Source organism: Bolinopsis microptera, chromosome 8 (assembly GCF_026151205.1).
Source record: "Bolinopsis microptera isolate Bmic1 chromosome 8, MBARI_Bmic_1.0, whole genome shotgun sequence".
NCBI classification, from domain to species: Eukaryota; Metazoa; Ctenophora; class Tentaculata; order Lobata; family Bolinopsidae; genus Bolinopsis; species Bolinopsis microptera.
This window is the reverse complement of record NC_087079.1, coordinates 929,623-940,506: the sequence shown is the minus strand read 5'-3', so window position 1 is coordinate 940,506 and position 10,884 is coordinate 929,623. Positions and strand designations below refer to the sequence as shown.

Here is a 10,884-nt window from a genome sequence, read left to right as displayed (position 1 = left end):
ATACTGATGCCAGTCTTGACTGCAATAAGGACTCCACCCCCCTTCCTTCGAAACTTATTTGAAAACTACCTCGTGAGTTTTACATTACAAATTCCAGATAATTGTAGTGTTACTATGGTTATATATATTGCCTTATATGGCAGTGTTATTATGGTTACATTGCCTCCTCCACCACCATTGAAAACTACCTCGTGAGTTTTACATTACAAATTCTAGAGAATTGTAGTGTTACTATGGTTATATATATTGCCTTATATGGTAGTGTTATTATGGTTACATTGCCTCCTCCACCACCATTGAAAACTACCTCGTGAGTTTTACATTACAAATTCTAGAGAATTGTAGTGTTACTATGGTTATATATATTGCCTTATAAGTTATATGGCAGTGTTATTATGGTTACATTACCTCCTCCACCAGTATTGAAAACTACCAAATTCCAGAGAATGGATCTTTACTTGATGAACTTTAAAACGTATTTAATCAAGTTCTGGGACTTTAAAAGCGTTATTTAATCACGTGCTATGTTAATAATTGTTTTGATGATTTTATGTAAATAAAACCTGAATGTTCTGATGCAACATAATATCGTGGTTGGTTAAAAGATTTGAAATCTGCCTTGAAACTCACCATAACAAGCAATTTCCGTTTTATGCGCTATTTATGCACCATTTTATGCACTGTTCAATAGTTTTGCCGCTAGAATTATGATAAGTGCAGCATGAGAATATGGTGTTGCAAGCAGGTTTTTACAACTTAGAATCCGTTTAAAATTTAATCATAAAACGGTTTATAAGTCACGTGAGACATATTTTGAATACTAAAAGAGCACGGTGATTTTAGTTTAAAACTGTGTTAGTTAAAACCAGGTTAAGCGGATTAAGTATATGTAAACACAGTGACATCAATAGTTTGATGAAAGATCCCTAATGTAGGATTGTTATGTCAAAAATGTAATATTATTTGTTTTAAGTGAACAACACTGAGAAATAACACTGCAGAGTGCGGATCATGGGTAGTAAAAATAAACATCGAAAACCTTTATGAAGGAGCAAAGTGCTGAACGGGTGATTGGTCTTGTGCAGTACTGACGTATAGAAACACGAGACAATGTTGAATGAGAAACATTAATCTAGTGTAAATAAAGGGAAAACCTAGCATAATATAAGATTAATATTATTATTTATGACCAGAACTTTATTTACTGGGTGTATTACCGTTAAATGTAGGCAGATTTACATCAACTTCTCACGCAGGGCTAGGAGTAGCACGTACTTTCGGTAAATCGAGGGATCGGGTAATATTGAAAACCAGGTATTATGATGGGACCAGGAGTATAACGATTAGTGTCGGAGCTCTAAACTTTGACCGTAACGTTTTTCAGATGCCCTTCAAAGGGAAGTACAACACAGATTGGCAGGGTCTGTGCGTCACGGACCTTGAGGAACCTGAACTGGATATCAAGGTTTGTGGGGACAACAAGCAACACCAACATGTAGTGTTACCATGGTAACTAGTAGTGTAACTATGGTAACATGGTACAATACAGAGCACAGTAGATCCTGGACAGTAGAGTTGATAGCAATACTTGCAAATGTTATGGGAAATTTTGCATTTTTACCATATATGATAATACAAAAGTTTTCAAGAAGACTATCTAAAATGGCCTAATTATAAATAATCAACCCCCTCCCCCTCTAAACCCCCTCTAACTGCCCTCTCCGCAGAACCTGAATGAAAGTGAAGGAGGGGACAGTCTTGCTCCTACTGACATCGTCATGTCCCCTTCAGAGTGCTCTGTCAGCAGATCAGTGATCAACATCTCCCTGAGTGATCTCAGTGAGTCTGTCTACATCCAGCACTACGATATCGGTTAGTTTGACTTTCCTCAATGCTGTTAAATACGTAGCGTTTCAAGCAAACGTATGCATACGCAAACGTATTTGTCTCCGAAAATTCGCGTATTTCGATTTCCACTGTGGAGTAAGAACGATTTTTTACAATAAATATTTTACAATAAATTGCGGTCCGCGGTCTAAAGTAGCATTAGCGACCATAGTCGCTACTTGATGATACTTCTGATCAGTGAGAGTGGTGGCTAGAGTTTGCCTTACCGGAACTGAGACTCTTCTCCCCATAGTGGAGAGGGCTTGGACCATATTAAGGAAGTACGGGCTCTCGACTTTAGAGAAAGGAATAGCTTCAACAAGGAAGAATTCCGCGATAGGTTCCCTGAGCACACAGAAGGGTGGTTTGATCGAACAGTTCTGTAACTTTGCGTCTTTTAGCTCTTTGTTTAGATTCCTCTGTCACCTGCAGTCTGCACTTCTTAACAACACGGGTTCCTTCTCCGACAAAGTGTGCCCCAACTAGATTTATCCAACGCGAATTTTGATTTATTTCTTTAACGCTCAGAAAATTCACCGAATTCAAAATGCGCGGCGTTAATTTGATCTGCGCACGTATTTCGGAAAAATTTTAAAAGTATTCTGGACAAAATTTAACAGGGTCTAAATTAAATTTCTTCGGGCTTATTGATTGGAAGCTTCACGTATTCTTACGTATTTCTCTCGAACATTTAATACGCCGTATTTTGAGCCGATTTTTTGACGTATTTAACAACGATGACTTTCCTTCAATATATCACGGATTTATTGTCTTACGATTTACTTCATAAGAGAGATTCTGTAATGTTTTCCGAGTGTAATATAAAGTGTTATAGAGAGCTGATTTTGCAGAGTCATATTCCATAGGTCCGCCTTCTAATCTACAAAACTACGGTGCAGCAAATTTGACCCTAGCATCACCGTTAATATTTCTTGAGATTACATTTATATGATAGCAAGTCACCTGTCACGTGATGAGACAATACTATATAAGGTCCCTCCGGTCATCTATTGCATTGTATACTGTAAATATATAGCTTTTAGCTAGCTGTGAAGATACCCTCCCTCTGTGAACTATTTACTTACTACCACAGCTGCACTGAATGGTAACTATGGTAACACTACTAAAACGTGATCCTCAAATTGTAGGTATTCTTGCCATATCCGTTATTAAAATATCTTGTAAAGTTATCTAAAAACTTTTGCGTGCATCGTTCATATTAATTACCTACTAGTAAGGGGAAAAGTGGTCGATTTAAGGGTTCCGTTGGATTTGAATGTTCACAAGGATTTCTCAACGGAATATGGTAGTTAAGACCCCTACGAACATAATTAGACTTGTTGCCAATTTTGTATCTCAACAGAAACACCACTTTTACCACTTTTTACCACCTTTGTACCACCTGTCTGGTTTGCCAAATATCTTTAGTTGTGAACGTCGTAAAAGGCTGCAAATTAACCTAGAATGTTTATCTTATCAAGGAGTAAAACTTTTGTGCGAAAAATTTTTACATTGGACAATCAGCTAATTGGATAATTACCAATTAGTTAATCACCAAAAAAAGTGAAAATTTTTTATTGGCTCAAAATGATTGAAATCGTTTGAAACACGGAGAAATGTAGTTTTTAGAAAAACTTCAAAAATTTTTCACTTAAAAATTTTTTTCGAGACTTGAAAAAAAAGTTTGAAAATTTAAAAATATTTTTTTCCGCCAAAAGTGATCGAATTGCATGAAACGTGGATAAAAATGCTTTGCAGAAAAACTTCGAAGATTTTGAGATTGGGGAATACTAAAATCATCAATATTTGAAGTTGGAGTTCAGTAAATCTCGACATATTTTAGTAATTAGGAATAGCTTAGCGGAAAGGGCCGAACCTGAAAAAGGTTAACCACACAATATTAGAGTTTCATAACTAATTACAATACAGCTTTCATTCCACAAATTCCACATAAAGAAACAGCACAAAAGGACCATTTAGGATCGAACCGATTTTACCTGCTGTACTATCATTTTATTGATTTCAATGATCAAAACCTCTGTACCGTCAATCTTGCCAATCTATACCGGGTATCTGAATGTACCGGACCTCTTATTTACCTCTATAATTAGACCCAGTTGTGCAAGAAATGCGATTTCTCAAAGGGGTTTCTTTTAACTGTGCACTTTTTGTCACTCTCGCAACTCGCAAGAGGCCCGGTATTATAGGGGGGTATAGGAAGCGAGTGTAAATATACCTTCCATCATCCACTGTGCCCCCATTGTGGCTTTTTTGTATTGTGAATGCGCATGCCGCTTCGTTTGCTATGCCAGATACCTCGAATAACCCCCATATGTCATTGCCAGGGTCGGGATAGAGCTGGAGATAGCATTGAAAAGTTGCTAGAAATAGCTAGATTTAGAGTAAACTGGTGGTAGCTGGGTGGTGCTAGCATGGATGTAGCAGAACGTAGCTACACGGGGTTTCATTGGAGTTGGTTATTTTAATGGCCAAAGAGTGCCGGAACTAAAGTTACTTAAGATTGCAGTTGAGGGGCAGTGTAAACCACGGTGTAGTCAGGGACACAGAGCTACAGTGCAGGAGTACTGCAAGTGCAATAGAACAGTGCAAGTGATACAGTCTGCAACAGTAAAACGCCGACGAAGCTAGACTTAGAGTGAACTGATGGAAGCTGGGTGGTGCTAAAATGGAGGTAGCAGAACGTACTACATGATGAAAACAGGAAAACTAAGGCTGGTTGAGACCTAAAAAGATGTGAATCTGTCCTGATAGATCCAGTGAAGAGCGAGTAGCGAAGAGTTTGATCACTAACCTAAAGCTCTAAAGAAGAAGAGGGCTAAAGAGACTCACTTTGATCAATCAATATAAAAAGGGTTGGTCAGTCTCTCTGTTTTCATCAGATTCTGATGAAAGGCTGTTAAGCTCAGGACGGTGATCTTAATAGGTCGGATAGCTGTACCTGGTTGCTTCCAGCCCACCCTTGTCGCTTGAAAATAAGTTCTCACCCCACCTCTTCCAAAAATGCAGTTACCAGAGCAGGAAACTCTTCTTCCTACTCTTCTTTCAACCCAAACAAAATCAGGTTCCAGCTCCTCTCCTCCTCTGCAGCCACAATCTTATCTCCTTCTTCGGCGTTTTACTGTTGCATACTGTATCACTTGCACTGTTCTTTTGCACTTGCAGTACTCCTGCACTGTAGCTCTGTGTCCCTGACTACACCGTGGTTTACACTGCCCCTCAACTGCAATCTTAAGTAACTTTAGTTCCGGCACTCTTTGGCCATTAAAATAACCAACTCCAATGAAACCCCGTGTAGCTACGTTCTGCTACATCCATGCTAGCACCACCCAGCTACCACCAGTTTACTCTAAGTCTAGTTATTTCTAGCAACCTCTCAATGCTATCTCCAGCTCTATCCCGACCCTGGCAATGACATATGGGGGTTATTCGAGGTATCTTGCATAGCAAACGAAGCGGCATGCGCATTACCAATACAAAAAAGCTACAGTGGATGATGGAAGGTATATTTACACTCGCTTCCTATACCCCCCTATAATACCGGGCCTCTTGCGAGTTGCGAGAGTGACAAAAAGTGCACAGTTAAAAGAAACCCCTGTGAGAAATCGCATTTCTTGCACAACTGGGTCTAATTATAGAGGTAAATAAGAGGTCCGGTACATTCAGATACCCGGTATAGATTGGCAAGATTGACGGTACAGAGGTTTTGATCATTGAAATCAATAAAATGATAGTACAGCAGGTAAAATCGGTTCGATCTTAAATGGTCCTTTTGTGCTGTTTCTTTATGTGGAATTTGATAAAGCAATATTGTAATTAGTTATGAAACTCTAATATTGTGTGGTTAACCTTTTTCAGGTTCAGCCCTTTCCGCTAAGCTATTCCTAATTACTAAAATATGTCGAGATTTACTGAACTCCAACTTCAAATATTGATGATTTTAGTATTCCCCTATCTCAAAATCTTCGAAGTTTTTCTGCAAAGCATTTTTATCCACGTTTCATGCAATTCGATCACTTTTGGCGGAAAAAAATATTTTTAAATTTTCAAACTTTTTTCCAAGTCTCGAAAAAAATTTTTAAGTGAAAAATTTTTGAAGTTTTTCTAAAAACTACATTTCTCCGTGTTTCAAACGATTTCAATCATTTTGAGCCAATAAAAAATTTTCACTTTTTTTGGTGATTAACTAATTGGTAATTATCCAATTAGCTGATTGTCCAATGTAAAAATTTTTCGCACAAAAGTTTTACTCCTTGATAAGATAAACATTCTAGGTTAATTTGCAGCCTTTTACGACGTTCACAACTAAAGATATTTGGCAAACCAGACAGGTGGTACAAAGGTGGTAAAAAGTGGTAAAAGTGGTGTTTCTGTTGAGATACAAAATTGGCAACAAGTCTAATTATGTTCGTAGGGGTCTTAACTACCATATTCCGTTGAGAAATCCTTGTGAACATTCAAATCCAACGGAATGCCACTTTTCCCCTTACTATACTGTGTATCTTGTCGGATAAACGTGCAGGAAGGACATCTAACTACTTAACTACGGTAACTATGGTAGCATTACTAGTTACCGTAGTTACCATAGTTACAAGTTACTACTACTATGTAGCTAGTTGTGTAAATGTGTATCTAACTCTCAGGTGATCTTCAATTATCCTAACAGAGAAATATCTTGAAACTCGCACATAAAAGTGTTAGCATGCAGCTTAGCGTCTTAGATAGCGTCCTATTCGGTACACATTGCGTCTTTGACACACTTTACTTTATTTCATAATTGATTGGTGGATAACCGGATGTGAAACTGTGTTTTCGTTGCTGTTATAATGTAGTTCAATCTATGCGTTTATTCGTCCACTATAGATTGTTAGATCCTCCACAGTATATTTCTGTTGCTGAAGATGAGGTGTACTCGTTCCATCTGCGCGGGTGCAAATCTCTGAGTTACAATTCGCTACATAGTAGTGACAATTAGCATGACTACTTACTACTTACTACATGATTTACATGATATAGTAGATACTTTTCAACAGGTGTCCAGGTCTCTCCTAATAGCCTGACAAGATACAAGGGCAGGTCTCTCCTGAAGTATTGCTAATAAATTGCGACGCTGGATGTATAACTGCTGAGCGATGCTGTTTGGAGCCGCCTTTACGGACTATTTGTTATTACCGATACAGTCTTCTTGACAGACTTCCTAACTCGTTTTGCTTGAAAATCACGCATCAGTTAATACAACAATCATGCGTTCTCTTTCTTAAGTTTTCCTAAAAGAAAACTTAATTTAGGGTCGGCGAAATCTAATCTGGAACGATCATCCATTCTTATCCAATCCTAATAATTTCCCACGATCTAGATAGAGAGGATGATAGTTATTATCTTATCAAAGTACCGGTATGCCATTACATAATGAATAATGATTGTTTATCAATAAAATGCTTGCTACAACCAGCCCTACATTAGACGTGTATACTCTGAGCAATACTACTACTGATTAATACGAGCTGGCTAAGAGCGGCTTGTTGCACGATCAAGGTTGCATTATTTAGACCTTTGTTAACTCCTGTGCTCTCTGTCAGAGTCGGTACCTAGCGTGTATCTTGCTATCGTTAACGGTGTGGCTCTGTGATAGTATTATAAATATGGTATATTTGTTTACAAGTGTTGCCTTTATTACATTTTCAGTTGCAAGAGCTAATCCGACTTATAATGCGTTTCGCAAACTCTGATTTCGCTCTTGTGCATGATTAAACTACTATTTGAGGTGTGATTGTTTTGGCGCGGCGGTGGTGCAGAGCCCCTCGTGGAGGTGTTACCGCAATTTGAGTGAAACCCGGGATATTCGATCATATTCAAACGAGCATGTAGGCACAAGATGCTCGCATGTCTTCACTTTTAAAATGATCAGACAATGTCCATGTCACAATGCGCTTTGTTAAGTAGAATATTAGAATATTTTGATTGCCAGCTCGTTTTGAATACTCAGGGAGGAATGATGTAGGAGGACTAGGAACGCCACTGATTTTAGAGCTGTTTTGTGATGTTGCTGCCCCGTGTTGAGTTCAGGATCCTGCCCAGAGCTACTGGGAGGCTCAGTAAACAGAAAGAAATAGACAACTTCTCCTGTACTCCTGTTATTTCTGTTAAAGATTTGGAGGAGTATTGCTCCAGTAAAGCTAGATTGCGTGAGTCCTGATGATTACGTCATCTGAAATCAGATATATACACTCGAGATATTCGATACGGAGCGAAAGCCGTTATCTAAGATAATCTTGATACAATAAATGCAGCTTCACACTCACTAGTGGTTTTTATGGTAACCGTACAACTTACTGTACTATTATAACCCTCCTCATTCCCATCTATATTTTGATCATACCCCTTTTAATAAGATGCTTCTTAGATGTCAACTTCATTTGACAACAATCCCATTTTTTCTAACCCCCTCTCCACCCCTCAAAACTCCCTCTGTAACCCTAGAGAGCTCTCTCCACCCCTCTCTAACCCTCTCTCCACCAACCCACCCCTCTCTAACCCTCTCTCCATCAACCCACCCCTCTCTAACCCTCTCTCCACCAACCCACCCCTCTCTAACCCTCTCCACCAACCCACCCCTCTCTAACCCTCTCTCCACCAACCCACCCCTCTCTAACCCTCTCTCCACCAACCCACCCCTCTCTAACCCTCTCTCCACCAACCCACCCCTCTCTAACCCTCTCTCCACCAACCCACCCCTCTCTAACCCTCTCTCCACCAACCCACCCCTCTCTAACCCTCTCTACCAACCCACCCCTCTCTAACCCTCTCTCCACCAACCCACCCCTCTCTAACCCTCTCTCCACCAACCCACCCCTCTCTAACCCTTCTCCACCAACCCACCCCTCTCTAACCCTCTCCACCAACCCACCCCTCTCTAACCCTCTCTCCACCAACCCACCCCTCTCTAACCCTCTCTCCACCAACCCACCCCTCTCTAACCCTCTCTCACCAACCCACCCCTCTCTAACCCTCTCTCCACCAACCCACCCCTCTCTAACCCTCTCTCCACCAACCCACCCATCTCTAACCCTCTCTCCACCAACCCACCCCTCTCTAACCCTCTCTCCACCAACCCTCCCCTCTCTAACCCTCTCTCCACCAACCCACCCCTCTCTAACCCTCTCTCCACCAACCCACCCCTCTCTAACCCTCTCTCAACTAACCCACCCATCTCTTACCCTCTCTCAACTAACCCACCCATCTCTAACCCTCTCTCCACCAACACACCCCTCTCTAACCCTCTCTCCACCAACCCACCCCTCTCTAACCCTCTCTCCACCAACCCACCCCTCTCTAACCCTTCTCCACCAACCCACCCCTCTCTAACCCTCTCTCCACCAACCCACCCCTCTCTAACCCTCTCTCCACCAACCCACCCCTCTCTAACCCTCTCTCCACCAACCCACCCCTCTCTAACCCTCTCTCCACCAACCCACCCTCTCTAACCCTCTCTCCACCAACCCACCCCTCTCTAACCCTCTCTCCACCAACCCACCCCTCTCTAACCCTTCTCCACCAACCCACCCTTCTCTAACCCTCTCTCCGCCAACCCACCCTTCTCTAACCCTCTCTCCGCCAACCCACCCTTCTCTAACCCTCTCTCCACCAACCCATCCCTCTCCACCAACCCATCCCTCTCTAACCCCCCCCCCCCCCTATCCAGTCGTGTCTAACCCCCTCTCCACGCAGGACTAGTAAAGGAAGTGCAGGATGCCTGGCAAATGCCCAAGTGTGGGACCTCGCCCCGCACAAGTCCCCCTCCAGTGGAACTCATAACATTACCCAGAGACCTGTTACCTATACATCTACCTGGAGACACGCTGCTGAAACCGAGTCCTCTACAGATGAAGTCCCGCCGACCTTGTAAGTCACACCATGTAACCATAGCAACACTACCATGTAACCTCCAATTTGATATTTGATAATTTTATGAATAATTATTTACAATTATGATATTAATTGCCTCTCCTTATTATTTACGTATCAACTAGCACTTGGTTCAGCATATCACCTGCCAATACAACGGAGCTGCGTTAAAAAGAAAAGCAACGTAGCTGTGGAGACAGTTCTCTCCGATCTCAGTCTTACTTCTATATCAGGTCAGTCTAACTTCTAGTAACCATGGTAACTGACTATATCGGGTCAGTCTAACTTATAGTAACCATGGTAACTGACTATATCGGGTCAGTCTAACTTATAGTAACCATGGTAACTGACTATATCGGGTCAGTCTAACTTATAGTAACCATGGTAACTGACTATATCAGGTCAGTCTAACTTCTAATAACCATGGTAACAGACTATATCGGGTCAGTCTAACTTATAGTAACCATGGTAACTGACTATATCGGGTCAGTCTAACTTATAGTAACCATGGTAACTGACTATATCGGGTCAGTCTAACTTATAGTAACCATGGTAACTGACTATATCGGGTCAGTCTAACTTCTAGTAACCATGGTAACTCACTATATCGGGTCAGTCTAACTTATAGTAACCATGGTAACTCACTATATCGGGTCAGTCTAACTTATAGTAACCATGGTAACAGACTATATCGGGTCAGTCTAACTTCTAATAACCATGGTAACTCACTATATCGGGTCAGTCTAACTTCTAGTAACCATGGTAACTCACTATATCGGGTCAGTCTAACTTCTAATAACCATGGTAACTCACTATATCGGGTCAGTCTAACTTCTAATAACCATGGTAACTCACTATATCGGGTCAGTCTAACTTCTAGTAACCATGGTAACTCACTATATCGGGTCAGTCTAACTTATAGTAACCATGGTAACTGACTATATCGGGTCAGTCTAACTTCTAATAACCATGGTAACTCACTATATCGGGTCAGTCTAACTTATAGTAACCATGGTAACTGACTATATCGGGTCAGTCTAACTTCTAATAACCATGGTAACTCACTATATCGGG

The 10,884-nt window shown here is 40.9% G+C and overlaps 1 protein-coding gene across 1 annotated transcript; it reads left to right on the top strand.

Annotated features, from left to right (window-relative positions):
• Positions 1-289: 289 nt before the first annotated feature.
• LOC134819839 (uncharacterized) lies at positions 290-10,060 on the top strand. Its single transcript, XM_063829989.1, has 5 exons — positions 290-310; positions 1,385-1,465; positions 1,728-1,872; positions 9,634-9,807; positions 9,948-10,060. Exons 2-5 carry the CDS (start codon positions 1,385-1,387, stop codon positions 10,058-10,060), a joined length of 513 nt encoding a protein of 170 aa, XP_063686059.1. The 5' UTR covers positions 290-310.
• Positions 10,061-10,884: the final 824 nt, after the last annotated feature.